The sequence below is a fragment of the Zea mays genome, chromosome 3 (genome assembly GCF_902167145.1).
Source record: "Zea mays cultivar B73 chromosome 3, Zm-B73-REFERENCE-NAM-5.0, whole genome shotgun sequence".
Taxonomy (NCBI): Eukaryota; Viridiplantae; Streptophyta; class Magnoliopsida; order Poales; family Poaceae; genus Zea; species Zea mays.
The window spans coordinates 206,473,579-206,491,192 of NC_050098.1; the positions used below are offsets into that span (position 1 = coordinate 206,473,579).

At 45.3% G+C, this 17,614-nt stretch overlaps 2 protein-coding genes, 2 long non-coding RNA genes and 3 other non-coding genes across 12 annotated transcripts; 2 read left to right on the forward strand and 5 right to left on the reverse strand.

Moving 5' to 3' along the window:
* Positions 1–1,406: 1,406 nt before the first annotated feature.
* LOC118476745 (uncharacterized) lies at positions 1,407–2,210 on the reverse strand. Its single transcript, XR_004857353.1, has 2 exons — positions 1,878–2,210; positions 1,407–1,790 (listed from the first exon to the last, which is right to left on the reverse strand). It is a non-coding gene; the product is annotated as an uncharacterized lncRNA (long non-coding RNA).
* Positions 1,463–5,916, forward strand: LOC103651244 (subtilisin-like protease SBT5.6). Of its 6 annotated transcripts, none has more exons than XM_020550485.3 (10): positions 1,463–1,686; positions 1,863–1,957; positions 2,104–2,201; positions 2,373–2,564; positions 2,757–2,868; positions 3,513–4,080; positions 4,187–4,287; positions 4,358–4,745; positions 4,821–5,076; positions 5,171–5,916. In XM_020550485.3, exons 1-10 carry the CDS (start codon positions 1,561–1,563, stop codon positions 5,725–5,727), a joined length of 2,493 nt encoding a protein of 830 aa, XP_020406074.2. In that variant the 5' UTR covers positions 1,463–1,560; the 3' UTR covers positions 5,728–5,916. The 6 variants fall into 6 exon arrangements, with proteins under 6 accessions (XP_020406074.2, XP_035822311.1, XP_020406073.2 ...); XM_035966418.1 differs by having other exon boundaries at positions 1,486–1,686; positions 4,388–4,745; positions 4,863–5,076; XM_020550484.3 differs by having other exon boundaries at positions 1,535–1,704.
* A 7,763-nt stretch (positions 5,917–13,679) lies between these two features.
* On the forward strand, positions 13,680–13,766 carry TRNAS-GGA (transfer RNA serine (anticodon GGA)). Its single transcript has one exon. It is a non-coding gene; the product is annotated as a tRNA-Ser (tRNA).
* Positions 13,767–14,520: 754 nt separating this feature from the next.
* On the reverse strand, positions 14,521–15,696 carry LOC103651245 (uncharacterized). Its single transcript, XR_564642.3, has 2 exons — positions 15,133–15,696; positions 14,521–14,821 (listed from the first exon to the last, which is right to left on the reverse strand). It is a non-coding gene; the product is annotated as an uncharacterized lncRNA (long non-coding RNA).
* LOC111591286 (small nucleolar RNA U54) lies at positions 15,348–15,427 on the reverse strand. The gene has a single exon (XR_004857499.1). It is a non-coding gene; the product is annotated as a small nucleolar RNA U54 (small nucleolar RNA).
* LOC111591285 (small nucleolar RNA U54) lies at positions 15,514–15,592 on the reverse strand. The gene has a single exon (XR_004857498.1). It is a non-coding gene; the product is annotated as a small nucleolar RNA U54 (small nucleolar RNA).
* Positions 15,697–15,952: 256 nt separating the features above from the next.
* Positions 15,953–16,694, reverse strand: LOC103651246 (clathrin heavy chain 1). Its single transcript, XM_008676865.1, has 2 exons — positions 16,456–16,694; positions 15,953–16,349 (listed from the first exon to the last, which is right to left on the reverse strand). Exons 1-2 carry the CDS (start codon positions 16,692–16,694, stop codon positions 15,953–15,955), a joined length of 636 nt encoding a protein of 211 aa, XP_008675087.1.
* Between the last annotated feature and the right edge of the window lie 920 nt (positions 16,695–17,614).

A 17,614-nucleotide genomic window follows, 5' to 3' on the forward strand; every position in this document is an offset into this window, starting at 1 on the left:
CAGACCCCACCGGGTTGTCATACACGTATGCGTTATCTAATTACAAAAAAGGTGAAACAGACTCGACCCCTTAGTCTTGCTCTACGGATAGAACTTACAGATATGTTTGGCATTGGGGTAAGGTACTCCTCTAGTCGTAGCTAGATGGTTGCCCCTGGGTCGGTGCACTCCCGTTACTTCGAAGGGTCCTTCCCAGCTGGGGGAGAGTTGCGGAGCCCTCCTTGGTATGGTACTTGTCGTGGGGCTAGGTCCCGACCCAGGGTTCCCGCCTGCATTATAATACTTCCCAGGGTGCATCGATGGGTCCGGACCTCCATAGAGGGACACCGGACCCCTGTACGTACGAGTCTAGAGCTCCCAAGAGGGCTTGTCGGGTCCCTCGGGTAAGTCCCAGGTCCCTCCGAGTAAGGTCCGGGCCTTGGCAAGGTCCCGGGACGAGGAGGACGCCGACATGAGTAGGGGTCCGGTGCCGGCACGTGTCCAGGCCTTGTCCTACGCTTCCCGCTCAGGCGGAGACCCGCTGTTGCCGCGTGGCTTGTGACCCGTGACATAAGCCAACGGGCCGAGCCTGACGTAAGGCCCAAACAAACCATTCAGCCTCTACATTTATTGCGGAGAGGACGCGTCGCCTGCCACCACGCTAGCAGGCGACGTGCCCTCTCAGCATTTAATGTGCCCTGTCCAATCCATTGGCAGATGGCATCAGGGTCGTCCAGTAGATGGCACGCCTGACCAGTCTGTTGGCGAACAGTGCGCCCGTGCCAAGCGGTGCACTGTACTCATCATCCCTTCTACAAGAAGCTTCCCCTGCACGTCGAGGATACGCAGATCTCGGGCGTCAGGGCACAAGAAGATTGCCCCAACAGCAACATTTGCAGCTCCAAACGCTATATTCTTTATGTCCCTGGGCTCACATGTTGGGGCCCAGTACCTTTGTGCATGCCCCCTTTCAGCTATAAAAGGGGAGGCATGCGACGTTACACACAAGCTCAATCTTTAGACCGAATCTTAGGCTGACAAACTCATACAAGCTTACGAGCAATACATCATATAGTGGAGTAGGGTGTTACGCTCCGGCGGCCCAAACAACTCTAAATCCTTGTGTGTTCTTGTGTTTTTCCGGTTTTCCCAACTAACAAGCAAAACGCCTAGGCCCCTCCTCATCTTAGGATTTAGGGCGGGTGCACTCCGCCACCCGGTCGGAGATTTACTCTCCGACAGCATCTATCTCCACGCTTTCTCCATGGCATAGTATCACTAGGGTGTCCATCTATTGCAAAAATGGATTACTAACTCAATAATAGCTAGGTATTTAAGCCTAAAAACTTACTAAGTAATAAATAAACAGTAACTACTTATTAACTAATAACTATATAGTAAATAATAAATGACTACATTAACCGAAATTACGAAAACAATGTATAACTAAGAATAATGTATGAGTCATTGGCAGACATTCAGACTGCGCCTCTCTGCTCTCCTCCTATCCATGGCCGCACCTCTGATTGTCTCTATATAAATAGACAAGCTCCCGAGCCGCCGATTTACGCATCGGCCGGCATGACGCGGCGTATTCAGAGGGAGAAGATGAGAGCAACGTGGGCTTTGCCGAGCCTCCTCCTCTTCCTCGCCTTCTCTTCTTCCTTTTGCAAAGCCTCAGCCTCCGCCTCCACAAAGCAAGACAAGGTCGGCCATCTTCACTCGGTGCACACCGTCCCTGTCAATTTCCTCCAGATTTCTCGCTCGATGATTACGCTGGCAAAGCCGGCCGGACTCCAGTAGTGTGCCGTCTGTCCAGCGCAGCAAGCGGAGAAGAGCCATGGAGGAGATGAGAATAAAGGTTTTGTTGCCATTGTAAACAGGTCTACATAGTGTACCTGGGCAAGCACGGCGGCGCGAAGGCGGAGGAAGCGGTCCTTGAGGACCATCGCACGCTGCTGCTCTCCGTCAAGGGCAGGTACGTAGCTACTACCGTGCAGGCAGCCAGCAGCGGCCGCATGGCTGGCGATAACATGCATGGGTCTTGCTATACTCTATCTAAGCCCACAACCAATCTCACTCACCCACGCGCGTGCTCTATGAAATGCATGGTTCGACTGACAGTGAGGAAGAGGCACGGGCGTCGCTGCTGTACAGCTACAAGCACACCCTCAACGGCTTCGCGGCCATCCTCTCCCAGGAAGAGGCCACGAAACTGTCAGGTACATGCATGTACATAAAAAAAAAACAGTGTGGAGAAGATTTTGCGTCGCATTATTATAATTATAGTACATGTTTTTTTCCGGATAATATTTTCCTGTCCAGTACAGTTGTTGGTTTGTAAGCTTGTGTTCTGTTGGGCTGGCCCTTCACTGACCCAACCCAACCTGCAGAGAGGAGCGAGGTGGTGTCCGCGTTCCAGAGCGAGGGGAGGTGGGCGCCGCACACCACGAGGTCTTGGCGGTTTCTGGGCTTCGAGGAGGGGCTCGACCGTCGCCCCCCCGACGACGGTGGGGATCAGTGGCTGCTGCCGTCGTCCCTCGACAAGGCCAGCGAGGACATCATCGTCGGCATCCTCGACTCCGGTGAGAGACCGCGCGCTTCTTGCACCGTGTTCGTCGTTTCTTGTTTTGTTCATCTGCATGCCACGTACGTCATCGCACATGTGAGATAAAGAAGAAGAAGAAGAAAAGGAGCAGCGAGCTAGGCATGCACCAGCACCAGAGTGTATATATATGAGACGCTTGTCCCTCTTGCTTGCTTGTTTGCTCTGGTAGGGATTTGGCCGGAGTCGAGGAGCTTCAGCGACCAAGGGCTCGGCCCGGTGCCGGCGCGCTGGAAAGGGACGTGCCAAGGCGGGGATTCCTTCCCCTCCTCGTCCTGCAACAGGTTTGCAGTCTCTCTCTCTCTCTATCTATCTATCTATCTATCTATCTATCTCTCTCTCTCTCTCTACACACACGAGGGATGGATGAGTGCTTGCTGATCGAGTGCTGACACCTCCTCATTTTATTTCTCCTGACGTCTACCTGACATCTTTTACCGGCCACTCCCCCACTCCATTAGTTATTGATAGTTGATACTGATAACGTATATAACCGAACTATCTATCGGCCGACAGCCACCCCCAAGTGTCCATATCTAGAAAAGATTCTCCTCGATCGCTAGCTTGGCTTATGGGACCATGGCTGTAGACTGCAGACGTCCAAACAAACCAGTCTTGCAATGTAGCCATTGCTTGCAGCCTTGCACCATGCCTGCACGGAGACGGACAAACACGGCTGCCAATGATTTGTTTTTTTCCCCTCTCTCTTCACGTGATCTCCTCTGTCGCTCCTGTCTGCAAATCGAGTTGGTTGGTACCCCCGTACGGCGAACCCGTGACGGTTTCCTTGATCCAAATGATCGTGGCAGTCAGTATCACTATCACCGGTGCTCGACCCGAGAGTCAACCCACGGTCTCACTCTCGCTCTCCGCTCCTCCACATCCATCTGGCAAACTTTGACCGGAGTCAATTCGGAGCAACGCGCAGGAAGATCATAGGCGCGCGATACTACCTCAAGGCCTACGAGGCGCACTACAACGGCGGCCTCAACGCGACGTACGCCTACCGCTCGCCGCGGGACCACGACGGGCACGGCACGCACACGGCGTCCACGGCCGCGGGCCGCGCCGTGGCCGGCGCGTCCGCGCTGGGCGGGTTCGCGCGCGGGTCGGCCTCGGGCGGGGCGCCCCTGGCCCGCCTGGCCGTCTACAAGGCGTGCTGGCCCATCCCGGGCCCCGACCCCAACGTCGAGAACACGTGCTTCGAGGCCGACATGCTGGCCGCCATGGACGACGCGGTCGGCGACGGCGTCGACGTCCTCAGCGTCTCCATCGGCTCCTCGGGCGCCCCGCCGCGGTTCGCGGACGACGGCATCGCGCTGGGGGCGCTGCACGCCGCCGCGCGCGGCGTGGTCGTCTCGTGCAGCGGCGGCAACTCCGGGCCCAGGCCCGCCACCGTGTCCAACCTCGCGCCCTGGATGCTCACGGTTGCCGCCAGCAGCATCGACCGCGCCTTCCACGCGCCGGTCAGGCTGGGCAACGGTGTGACGGTCATGGTAATTAAGCGCAAGCGCCGGACGAATTGAACAACTTGCAAAAGCACTAAAATGTACGTGCACAGACATGTAGTTATGTTTTACATTCTGTCGATGGACTCTGCAGGGTCAAACCGTGACACCGTACCAGCTCCCCGGCGACAAGCCCTATCCTTTGGTTTATGCGGCAGACGCAGTTGTTCCTGGGACTCCCGCTAATGTTTCCAAGTAAGCAAACAATCCTTCCTCTCTTATAACGATGGTCGATCGATGGTTGAATAGTGCTAAGTGGTGGTAGCCCTGGTTCCACCGTCCACGATCGACGCAGCCAATGCCTGCCCAACTCCCTGGCCAGCGACAAGGTGCGAGGCAAGATCGTCGTGTGCTTGCGGGGCGCTGGGCTGCGGGTGGGGAAGGGCCTGGAGGTGAAGCGCGCGGGCGGCGCGGCCATTCTGCTCGGCAACCCAGCGGCCTCCGGCTCCGAAGTCCCCGTCGACGCGCACGTCCTCCCGGGCACCGCGGTCGCCGCAGCCGACGCCGACACCATCCTCCGCTACATCAACTCCAGCTCCAGCCCGACCGCCGTGCTGGACCCCTCCAGGACCGTGGTGGACGTCCGGCCGTCGCCGGTGATGGCGCAGTTCTCGTCGCGTGGCCCCAACGTCCTGGAGCCCAGCATTCTCAAGGTACTGTACGTACGTACGTACGTGTGCAGATGCAGCGCATACAATGAATGATACAAGAAACTGGCGCGTAATAAGTACGCGCTGTTTTTTTTTTTTTGCCGTTTGCCCTCGATGCAGCCGGACATCACGGCGCCGGGGCTGAACATCCTGGCGGCGTGGAGCGGGGCGTCGTCGCCGACGAAACTCGACGGCGACCACCGCGTGGTGCAGTACAACATCATGTCGGGGACGTCCATGTCGTGCCCGCACGCCTCCGCCGCCGCCGCGCTCGTCAAGGCCGCGCACCCCGACTGGAGCTCCGCCGCGATCCGATCGGCCATCATGACCACGGGTAAACGTCCATCTCCCGCGCATATCTCTATCTCTCTCAAGTCTCCGGACACGAACAGAGAAGCCATAAACCGACCGACCTTTCGCGCTTCCAGCCACGACCAGCGACGCGGAAGGCGGCCCACTGATGAACGGGGACGGGTCGGTCGCGGGGCCCATGGACTACGGCTCGGGCCACATCCGGCCCAGGCACGCGCTTGACCCTGGCCTCGTGTACGACACGTCGTACCATGACTACCTGCTCTTCGCGTGCGCCGCCAGCAGCGCCGGGTCCGGGTCCCAGCTGGACCGCTCGGTGCCGTGCCCGCCGCGCCCGCCGCCGCCGCACCAGCTGAACCACCCGTCGGTGGCCGTGCGCGGGCTCAACGGCTCGGTGACCGTGCGCCGGACCGTCACCAACGTCGGCCCGGGCGCGGCGCGGTATGCCGTCGCCGTCGTCGAGCCCGCGGGCGTGTCCGTGACGGTCTCGCCGAGACGGCTCCGCTTCGCGCGGGCCGGCGAGAAGAGGGCGTTCAGGATAAAGTTGGAGGCGGCCAGCAGGGGGAGGAGCGGCGCACGCGTGGCGAGAGGGCAGGTCGTGGCCGGCTCGTACGCGTGGAGCGACGGCGGCGCCCATGTCGTTAGGAGCCCCATTGTTGTTATCTTCGACTGATCATCGTTCGGTAAGCTAGTGGCTAGCCTCGCGCGGACAGACAACTCTGGAGGAGGATAGGTGTTTAGCCATACCTTGTTCGAAGCAGGGGATGCAAGGCAATGAAAACCTTCGGCTATGTGTGGAAGAATAATCATCACATCAAGCAGAAAAATAAAATCCAGTTGTCTTATGTGACGTTATAAACCACTAATTGATGACTAGTCACTTGCGCGCGCCAGCGCGCGCACGTAAGCAACGTAATATTAATAGAAATAATATTATAGAAATACTCTTTTAAGAGGAAATTAGTTGAACATAAATAGTCGATAAGCATGTATATTTTCTTCAATAATTACCTAGCAAATGTTGTCGATCGATAGGAACAAAAAAAAATGTATCTAAATTTAAGTGTAGTAGCTAAGAATTGATAATGGATAGGAAAGAACATATAAGTGTAGCATAATATTCATGGGACAAACATTGTGTTCTCACATTGTTACATCTAAGTAGGTTGCTTATCAAAGTATAGTAACAAAATATGGTTGTCACATATTTACATCTTGGTGACACATGACTACATAGTAGCAAAAGATACTTTGTAGTTGCTGGTATGATATTTATTGAATGGAGTGATCATGGAGTATTGGTAGCATCGCGGTCATCCAAATTACAGCTTAAACCAAGCTCCTTGCTTCTACAATAGAGAATTTGAGTTTTGTAAGACTAAATGGTACAAAATAAGATATTACTTTACTCGTATGTAAGAAAAAATGTGTTTTGGTGCTTATTGACAAATTGTAAGCATGATAGTGTGATTTTTTATTGGAGCAGTTTTTGGAAGTATTAATGCATTAGAAAAATAATAGTTGTTTAGTAAGGAGGGACAATAAGATATATAGTTATGTAATAGAAGGAAATCTGGTTTGCAAAAAATAATAAATAACTGATGTATGTCTCTTATGTGTTTCGTACTGCTTTATTACTTCGTGTTGCTGTATTCCAACGGTGAGCACAGGTAGAAGCAAAGGTAAAGTTCTAGAAAGTATATAATCAAAACTCCACATCAACCATGAACAAAAAATTAGCCGATAAATATTCTTTTATTTCTGGATGAAATCATATAACTGATTATTAAGAGCTAGACATTCTCTTTACACATATTCACAATGAAACTAATAATAAGATGCAACCCTGACCCATAATTAAATAAGCAAGAAACATCGCAAGGTAATTATACCTGTGATTCATATCAACCATTAACTTACCAAGTTTTACCATAATTTACTGGAGCTACACTATCACAAATTTAGCACCCATTTATTTAGGTCAACAATTAGGCCATCATATGTGATACATAAGACATGTTTTAGCGAATATCCAGGATGGCACTATTAAACATCTCTCTAAACAATAAAGCAAAGCGAACACATCTAAGAACGATTTATAATCTGGAATGCAGAGTATGCAACATACTCATGGATTTATGAACTGACGCATACAAATTAAAATTTATGAATTTTTAAAAGTATGGTAATTCTATGTTTATATTAATGTAACTATGGATTCGCATGGAAAAGCATTGTTGTAGAGTGTTGTAAATGCTTTTATTGTTCTAGTATTATCTACTTTACTTTTTTATTAGTACTTAGGTAATTTAAAGATGTTTGATTGTTTTGAATGGCATTAGCTAGAGTTGGAGAAGCAAACCTTTTTGAAGGAGATTCAACAGTAGCAATTTTAGGAATAGAGTCAACTAAACTGGTTGTTTCGTCTATTAAGTAAAGATGAATGTATGTATCAATGTTTTATTTAGATAAATTCATTTTAATAGTATCATCTAAGCTTTTGTTAGAGAATTACCTATGGCGCTTTTTGTTCTAAGAAGTCATCCTTTTTCGAAGCAGAGGTCTCTGAGCTAAGATATGTTAGCACCGGTTTGGCCTGTGTGTAGCAATGGTAATGTATTAGAGTAAAGAAAGCAAAAAATGGGAAAATATAAAAAATAAGACTAAAAGCGGTTTTTTCATCTAAAATATAACTATGCACATTATACATTACATGAGGTGGTGAGCTAGTCGTCAGATTTAAAAAAATGAATAATCATGCAAAGAAGAGAAACGTAATAGTAGCAACAATGGAGGAAAATACAAAAATCAGAGCACACCATTAGAAAGGCAGAAAGGAATGTGTAATAAAATGAACCTTGTTGGAGCAGCATTTTCCCCCCAAGCATATATGTAGAAGTTAATGAAGCCCATCTTTCCGAACCAAAGATTAGGATGTGCTGTCAAATTTTAAAATTATAACAAATTAGCAGAGAATCATAATAATTGAATATTGATGCAAACAATAACTATATAATAGTACCACTAATGGAGGAAAAAATAGTAAGATTGGAGCACACCGTTATGAAAACTCAAAAAGGAATGTGTAATGAGATGTACCTTGGTCAATAGTTTTTTTCCTGTGGAAATATGTAGAAGCTGACAAAGCCCGTGTTTCCAAACCAAAGATTAGTATTTACTGTCAAATAAAAATTAACAAAATAGTAAACAGTCAATGCACTGACGTTTATGTGCTAAACTAATAAGGTACTATAGATACTAAATGATCGTCGTGTTTAGAGGTAATGTAGCAATTTATGAACCATTTTTTTTTAAAAAATGAATAGTCTTGCAAAGAAGAGAAACGTAATAGTAGCAACAATGGAGAAAAATACTAAAATCAGAGCACACCATTAGAAAGGCAGAAAGGAATGTGTAATAAAATGAACCTTGTTGGAGCAGCATTTTTCCCCCAAGCAGATATGTAGAAGTTAATGAAGCCCGTCTTTCCGAACCAAAGATTAGGATTTGCTGTCAAATTTTAAAATTATAACAAATTAGCAGAGAATCATAATAATTGAATATTGATGCAAACAATAACTATATAATAGTACCACTAATGGAGGAAAAAATAGTAAGATTGGAGCACACTGTTATGAAAAGCCAAAAAGGAATGTGTAATGAGATGTACCTTGGTTAATTAGTTTTTTTCCTGTGGACATATGTAGAAGCTGACAAAGCCCGTGTTTCCAAACCAAACATTAGTATTTACTATCAAATAAAAAATAACAAAACAGTAAACAGTCAATGCACGGACGTTTATGTGCTAAACTAATAAGGTACTATAGATAGTAAATGAACGTCGTGTTTAGAGGTAATGTAGCAATTTATGAACCATTTTTTTAAAAAATGAATAGTCATGCAAAGAAGAGAAACGTAATAGTAGCAACAATGGAGAAAAATACTAAAATCAGAGCACACCATTAGAAAGGCAGAAAGGAATGTGTGATAAAATGAACCTTGTTGGAGCAACATTTTCCCCCAAGCAGATATGTAGAAGTTAATGAAGCCTGTCTTTTCGAACCAAAGATTAGGATTTGCTGTCAAATTTTAAGATTATAACAAATTAGCGGAGAATCATAATAATTGAATATTGATGCAAACAATAAATATATAATAGTACCACTAATGGAGGAAAAAATACTAAGATTGGAGCACAGTGTTATGAAAAGCCAAAAAGGAATGTGTAATGAGATGTACCTTGGTCAATCAGTTTTTTTCCTATGGACATATGTAGAAGCTGACAAAGCCCGTGTTTCCAAACCAAAGATTAGTATTTGCTATCAAATAAAAAATAAGAAAACAGTAAACAGTCAATGCACGGACGTTTATGTGCTAAACTAATAAGGTACTATAGATACTAAATGAACGTCGTGTTTAGAGGTAATGTAGCAAACTTGTGAAAATGTTTTAAGTAAATGTACCAAACAATAGATAGTTATATAAAGAAGAAGCACACATATAAATAGTTTTGCGAAGAACAAATACATAATAGTACCACCACTGGAGAGAAATAGTTAAATTGGAGGACACTGTTAGGAAAAGGAATGCGTAATGAAATATACCTTGATTAGGCAACCTTTTTTTCCCTGAGAAAATATGTAGAAGTTTATGAAGCCCGTATTTCCAAAACAAAGATTAGAATTTACTAGCAAATTAAAATGAATGAAAAAGTAAGCAACGAATGATTCTATGTTGAGGTACTATGAACATCTTGTTTACAGGAAATGTAGTTACCACATGTATTGTTTAGAGTAACTATAGCAAGCATAGATCTATACACAACACGACACGAAAAAAAATCGGTATCACTACACACCAAAAGATGCTCTCGGATGAAATATAACTAAAGTTCAAGAGCCTGAGGATGGTATAACTAACTTATTTGTGACCCACCGCCATTAACAATATGGAAGCAGAGAAAGCTCCTACGCGACAGATACTTGCGATGAAAATTTATCAAGTGCGAGCAGTTGTACAGACCTCCGATAGAGATAAGGCATCCGGCGAGGACACTCGGATGTACGGAGCTCCGATGGGGAAAAGACATTTAGAAAAGGCACATGTACTTGCGAACCCTAACGGCAAGGACACTTGAATGTACAGAGCTCTGATAGCGGAAAATACATTTGTACCTGTCTGAACCATCGAGGAGATGACGAAGCATTCGGAGAAGCAGTGGAGGTTTCAGCAAGCGTTGGCCTGGATGGTCTCCGTCGACAGCGGCGACGATTATGCGGCGAAGCAGGGAGAACGCTGCGGCGGATGGCACCGACGTAGTGCCAGGGGCAGCGAAAGCCGTAGGGGTGGGGACGCCGAGAGCAAGTCCGACGTCAACTGTGTGGAGAAGATGGCGACACGACGGAAGGAACCCCTGACGTCTCCCATTCTCTCTGATTTATTTGTCTCCCGTCTGGAAGACTCTGGTAGCGGCTACAGAGGAAAAGAGCATGCGGAAGGCAGAGTGGAGGAAATAAACTTGGCTTTGGACGGCTGGATTTGGAATCCTGTAGGTCATCGGACGGCAAAAAAATTCTAGGACATGTGGACACATTCAATGGCCACGGACGGACCCTGCTTTAATATAGAGAAAATATGTAGAAGTTTATGAAGCCCGTATTTCCAAAACAAAGATTAGAATTTACTGGCAAATTAAAATGAATGAAAAAGTAAGCAACGAATGATTCTATGTTGAGGTACTATGAACATCTTGTTTACAGGAAATGTAGTTACCACATGTATTGTTTAGAGTAACTGTAGCAAGCATAGATCTATACACGACACGAAAAAAATCGGTATCACTACACACCAAAAGATGCTCTCGGATGAAATATAACTAAAGTTCAAGAGCCTGAGGATGGTATAGCTAACTTATTTGTGACCCACCGCCATTAACAATATGGAAGCAAAGAAAGCTCCTACGCGACAGATACTTGCGATGAAAATTTATCAAGTGCGAGCAGTTGTACAGACCTCCGATAGAGATAAGGCATTCGGCGAGGACACTCGGATGTACGGAGCTCCGATGGGGAAAAGACATTTAGAAAAGGCACATGTACTTGCGAACCCTAACGGCGAGGACACTTGAATGTACGGAGCTCTGATAGGGGAAAATACATTTGTACCTGTCTGAACCATCGAGGAGATGACGAAGCATTCGGAGAAGCAGTGGAGGTTTCAGCAAGCGTTGGCCCGGATGGTCTCCGTCGACAGCGGCGACGATTATGCGGCGAAGCAGGGAGAACGCTGCGGCGGATGGCACCGACGTAGTGCCAAGGGCAGCGAAAGCCGTGGGGGTGGGGACGCCGAGAGCAAGTCCGACGTCAACTGTGTGGAGAAGATGGCGACACGACGGAAGGAACCCCTGACGTCTCCCATTCTCTCTGATTTATTTGTCTCCCGTATGGAAGTCTCTGGTAGCGGCTACAGAGGAAAAGAGCACGCGGAAGGCAGAGTGGAGGAAATAAACTTGGCTTTGGACGGCTGGATTTGGAATCCTGTAGGTCATCGGACGGCAAAAAAATTCTAGGACACGTGGACACATTCAATGGCCACGGACGGGCCCTGCTTTAATATAGAGAAATGTTATATTCTCGGGTTCCCATCTCTACGCACGCAGTTGTTCTCTTTGTTTTTTTATTTTTATTTTCTGTAGATACTCCCTCCGGTTTCCTATTAGTTGTCGTTTAGGACAACGACACGGTCTCCAAAATATAACTTTGACCAATGTTTTTTGTTAAAATACAAATGAACTCTTAATACATTTATACTTTTATAAAAGTACTTTTTATGACAAATTGGTGCATATAAATATTAGGTTCCAAAACTAAATAACAAAATAGTTATTTGTAGTCAAAATTTTATAAGTTTGACTCGAACCTTATCCAAAACGATAACTAATAGGAAACCGGAGGGAGTAGCTGATGATTTGCTTTTGCAGGTTTTTATTTTTCCTATCCTGTTTGCTTTCTGGTCCTTGCCAGATGATCTTGTACATGTTTTGCCTCTTCTAATATACTGTGGTGGCAAAGCTTTTGCCACTTAATTCAAAAAAAAAAAGATGATATAATCTCGGACTGCTTCGTAGCCGTACCATCTCTCCACTACTGCACTTACCTGATTTGTCCAGTTGTCCAAACCGTTCGGCGTTACACGTGCATGACCCACGTCCTTGGGGCGTGGCGCATGCCAACACGGCACTTTTTTTTTGTGCGTTGAAACGCTGACACGCCACAGCATATATGTAGTAGAAAGCAGAAAGCTACTGGCTCGGGAGACTCGTGCCACGCAAGAGTCCAGAATCGACGTATATTCTGTTTCTGTCCAGTTCGCCTGTGTAGATTGTCGTCCGTTTCCGATCTGGAAAATTTGAGCGGCTGCTAATGTCGTAGTCGTAATTACAATGACGTGCAGGACTGATGCACGGCCGCGCATGTGCGGGTTGCCGGGCAAACGATTTCGCAACAGGTTTATCTGAAACTGCAGTAACCAGCGTCGTCAAGACTGACTGCGTTCTGACCCTGCTGGCAGCTGCTAGTGCTATAGCCGCATGGGGGCCGCTAAGGGTGGACGTTCGGGTTACCCGAAAATTTCGAGTCGGGTATTTTAGGTTTTTAAAATTTCGGGTTTTGAGAATTGATACCCGAAATTACAACGAGTTTTGCAATAACCGAAAAATCGGGTACCCGGAATTTCGGGTTCGGGTTCGGGTATTCCCGAACTATCCGAACTATTATGTCGGCTTCGTAAAAACACATACACCTTATTAAATTAGTATAAAAATATAGTTTGAATAATGATATACATGGACATATAAAACACAAACAATCTACAATCACAAGTTATACACACTTACACATAATTATAGATGCACAAATTAATAATTAAGCATGATATGAGTACATGACACATGAAAGTTCGGATAATTCGGGTATTTCCGGTACCCGATTGTGATACCCGAATTACCCGAAATAAATTCGGGTTTTGCAAGTTGCTACCAGAAATTCCCAAACAAAATTCAAATTTTGGGTATTTCGGATTCGGGTTTCAGGTTACGGGTTTTTTTGTCCAGCCCTAAATGGGGCAACCAGTGGGTTGTCTATGGGTGCAATATGAAGTGCCTGTACACAGTACTTCTGTTCTAACTAGGTCAGTGCCCGTGCGTTGCAACAGAATCATATAATACCACGATAACTTATGAATAAATGTGTATTATACTGTGATGAGATGGAGGATGGCGTTCTCAAGCTGTTCGGGATGATGTCGAAGCGAAACTCGGGCCACGGTCGAGCACCGAGCCCGCGATGCGAGGTCGCCCGTCTGCGAGGCACGTGAGGTGGAGGGGGGCAGTCTCGGGGAGGGGGCAATCTCCGGGATATGGTAGTGGAGTGGCGGCGCGCGGTCGAGAAGGTGTACGTGGGAGCCAGTGGAGGGATGACGCAACGGGCGGTAGGGAAACGTCAGGGTAATTTTTCCATCCAATCCAATAGAGCCATGGAATTCCCGAGCCGTTGTGGTTGTACCTGTACTGCAGGAATACAAAAACTCGCTATTCACTCAGTTTATTTTCCATAATAAGATTATGTAGGAGAGATGGCCGAGCGGTTCAAGGCGTAGCATTGGAACTGCTATGTAGACTTTTGTTTACCGAGGGTTTGAATCCCTCTCTTTCCGTTTCTCTTAATTCATCAATGTTAGCGATCACAGTGTATCAAATTAAATAACAATTTATTCCAACAATAATACCTTTAATTAATAGAAATTCTCTATAGCAAATTACTGTGGTATGTAAAATACACATCGAGGAAATAACAAAAAAGAAAAAAAGTATCCTAGGGTTAATCTATTTCTGCTAGGTGAACGGGAAAATACGAATTAAAAGCCTTAGGTCGATTTATACCCTGACGTTTCTGTACCGCCCGTTGCGTCATCCCTCCACTGGCTCCCACGTACACCTTCTCGACCGCGCGCCGCCACTCCACTACCATATCCTGGAGATTGCCCCCTCCCCGAGACTGCCCCCCTCCACCTCACGTGCCTCGCAGATGGGCTCGGTGCTCGACCGTGGCCCGAGTTTCGCTTCGACATCATCCCGAACAGCTTAAGAACGCCATCCTCCATCTCATCACAGTATAATACACATTTATTCATAAGTTATCGTGGTATTATATGATTCCGTTGCAACGCACGGGCACTGACCTAGTATAGGCTGAAGCCCACATGAGGGGCGGTCGAACCTCTCGACCTTGATCGTTCAGTGATTTAAGAGCTTGTTCGGTTAATCCCATTACCCATAGATTAGATGGGATTGAAAAAATTAAGACATTTAAACCCACCCAATCCCACTCAGTCCACATGGATTGAGAGCTAACCGAACAAGCCCTAAGTTTAAGTGGGGAACGTAGTAGATTTAGCCGTTTAGCCAATTCAGTAATACAGCAGCCTCATATGTAGAGTTAAAACACAGGTTTTGAAATGTGAGCACTACAAATCGAAACAAAACTGGAAACATGAGCGAGAATGACAACTCAATCCAAGGATCTTTTCATTGCCAAGTGTGTACAAATTCCTCAAGCAGACCAAAAAGCTGCTTATCCAGAGCAACATCATCAAACAAGCAGACCAGAAACCTAGGATCTGAGCCTGCTCTACATGCGCCATGGCCAACCAACAACATCTAACATCTGAAGTCTGAACCAAGAAACTGAACCGGTTGGTAATCAAACAGCCTGAAAAGGAATTGAAAGATGAAGGTTAAAACAAACACGACCTAAAAACATAAGCAACAGGGCTTTCGGTCTGGATGCAAGAAATGGAATTCTTAGGATAGACATCATTGATGTTTCAGCGTTGTCAATCTGTTAGAACATGCCATAGATACATCTAACGTGTATAATAACCAGAAAACCCACCTAAAAAGTCAAACCAAAAGGTCGGGTTGCAAGAAAAACAATATGCCATGTCAACAGTACATAGGTAGCAAGCGATAACAAAATTAACAAACCAATCTTAATAAAATAGCTGAGAGCTGAAGTGGTACCTCTGATTCGTCTGTTCTTTATCTACATTTTGATGCTAAAGTAGTCAGAATCAAAATGATGCAGCCTTACATATCCATCTTCACCACCACTTGAAAAGCTAATAATAAGATAAAAGAATGAACATGGAGTTAGTAAAAAAACTTCTAAAATTTAAAAATAACTCCAGAACGCAAGAGAAAAGGTATCTACAAAGCATGTTGATAGGGTACAATGGTGCTCTCATGGATATTTTTTTCAACAGCAGCAATCAGAATAGCGTATATATCAAGAGTGACTGGTTGAAATCATTGAGCCATCAGATCCCAAAGATGCATACAATACTAAAAAATAAACAATTTTAAAAGGCCAGATTACTGGTAAAGCTATTGTGGGCAGAATGCAGCTCTCAGTAAAAATGTTCATCGAACTGAGGTCAGCATAGCGTATATTGCCAATGTAATTGGCTACAATCACTGAGCTACATATAAATGTAGAATACCAAATGAGACATTCAGCCATTTACAAGGTAAAAATAAATAGCTTCGGAAATCAATAAAAACCAGATATGTCGTGGACACACTTAGAAGGTACTATGTGTGAACAAAATTATGAGTCCTAAAGTACTGAATTTTGCATAGCATGTCCAATTACAAATGGTAATCTTGACCAGGTTCTCAATGATGGTTGCAGCACTGAATAATTAACCCATACAATAAAGTCAATCACTTGTACCACAACATAAACAAGAACTAAATGTCAAGATGCTACCTTACAAGAAAATATTGTGCCTCCAACAGACCTGAAAAATAATGAGAACATTTTGATCGACTCACCAGATATTCAGTGCATGAAAGCAATATTGGGCAAGCAATATAAAGGCAACATGCTATCAATAGCAACTTCTCCAACAGCAGGCCCATCGAAGTTATCAAGTCTGTTGACATAGTCCATGACTCTAGATGGATCTGCTTTGATAGCAGTCGAGATGAGCAGGTTCTGCAGATTAAAATTTCCACTGAAAGCAGAATTCTGAAGAACAATCTTTTCAAGAAGCTCAATCAGTTCATGTGGCAGGTCAGCAGTCATGAAAGCCTTAACAGCAGCAGACACTTGCTCGGGGCTCTTGCTCTCAGGTAATGCAGTCGAAACCACTTGGTCAATGAGTTGCCTTCTATATTCATTCTCAGGCTGAAGAACTTTATCCCACAGATCACCATCCATTCTCTCAACCACATACCTGTCATTTTAAATAAATGCAATATGAACATGTAAGTCGTCAGACAATTGATGTGGACATCTTGAAACAGGTGTCACAAGTCACAACAATAAAAATTATTACATACCTAGCTTGCAGCTTGAATAACGAATTCTTGTTAGTGACGTTAATAAGTTCATCGTCACACTGCCCACGTCTGTAAGCAACAACAGCAAGTGTAGGATCCCGCTTTTCAAAATATTTACCCACAACACGAGAGTCGTAAAATGGGTTGGTAATAAGGAAATGCTCAGGATTGTTGTTGCTGTCAATGATGATTTTACCAAGAGCATTATGGACATGCACATCTTGGCTACCTTCACTCATGTGAATAAGTAAACTGGGAGGATATGAAAAACAAACCTCTTCTCACATTCATCAACCAAAGGCTCAATAGGGAGGAGAGAACGAACAGAGAGGATCAAACCCTTGATAAAATCTTCAGGGCATTCATCATCAAGTAATTGCCCCACTACCAATGGAGCATTCCCGGGATTCACCTGGAAACAAGAAAAAAGAATTAACCATTCTCATACTCAACCTATTATGAGGAACGGCGCACGAATTAACAGAGTCGAAACACACAACTACCTTCTGAACATAGCCTTCGATATATCGAAGCATGTTGTTTGCGTACAGATAGTGAGTAAAATTAGCAGTATATATAAAATTAGCAGGACTAAACACATTTTTACTCACCCCTTGAAAGAACAGTGGGTGAGATCCATATGCCTTTGTATTTACTTCCATAAATGTATGTGCCATTAGGAAGCAATATAATTCGTGATCTGTAAGCCACGATTATCTTGCTAACCTCTCGGAACATAAGGATCCCATTTGGTGATGATGAATCAAATGTTAGTCTCTGAGCTTTGTTCAAAACAAATTCATACATGTTCATGATATTTAGGGTGATTAGAGACAAATTAATAAACCTCAGGTTATGAGTAGTCAAGTTAGATTTAGGCAGCATATTTGAGCAATAACATGCAATAGGAGCACATAGATATAAAGTTGTTTCTAAAAACAATGGTCTATACATAATAAAATCATGAAGATAAAAAATACAATAGGTGCCAGGGCATAAAATTGTTCTAGAGAACAAATTGGGGATAGATGTCAACCTCTGGTTTATCGGTGTAGAGTGAGATGGCTCTCAACAGAAGTGACATGCGAGATGGATACACCAGACAAATAAAAGGCCATATGTCTTGCGGCTGGATCACAACATTAAATCAGTAAAGGTA

Excerpts from the sequence above, each read along its gene's own strand:
- LOC103651244 (XM_020550484.3), top strand. The coding sequence starts at position 1,561 with ATGACGCGGCGTATTCAGAGGGAGAAGATGAGAGCAACGTGGGCTTTG. Across the intron at positions 1,705-1,862 it reads AGGTCGGCCATCTTCACTCG|GTCTACATAGTGTACCTGGG; the intron begins GTGCACACCGTC and ends CATTGTAAACAG. Across the intron at positions 2,565-2,756 it reads CGTCGGCATCCTCGACTCCG|GGATTTGGCCGGAGTCGAGG; the intron begins GTGAGAGACCGC and ends TTGCTCTGGTAG.
- LOC103651246 (XM_008676865.1), bottom strand. The coding sequence starts at position 16,694 with ATGAGTGAAGGTAGCCAAGATGTGCATGTCCATAATGCTCTTGGTAAA. Across the intron at positions 16,350-16,455 it reads TTATTCAAGCTGCAAGCTAG|GTATGTGGTTGAGAGAATGG; the intron begins GTATGTAATAAT and ends TTAAAATGACAG.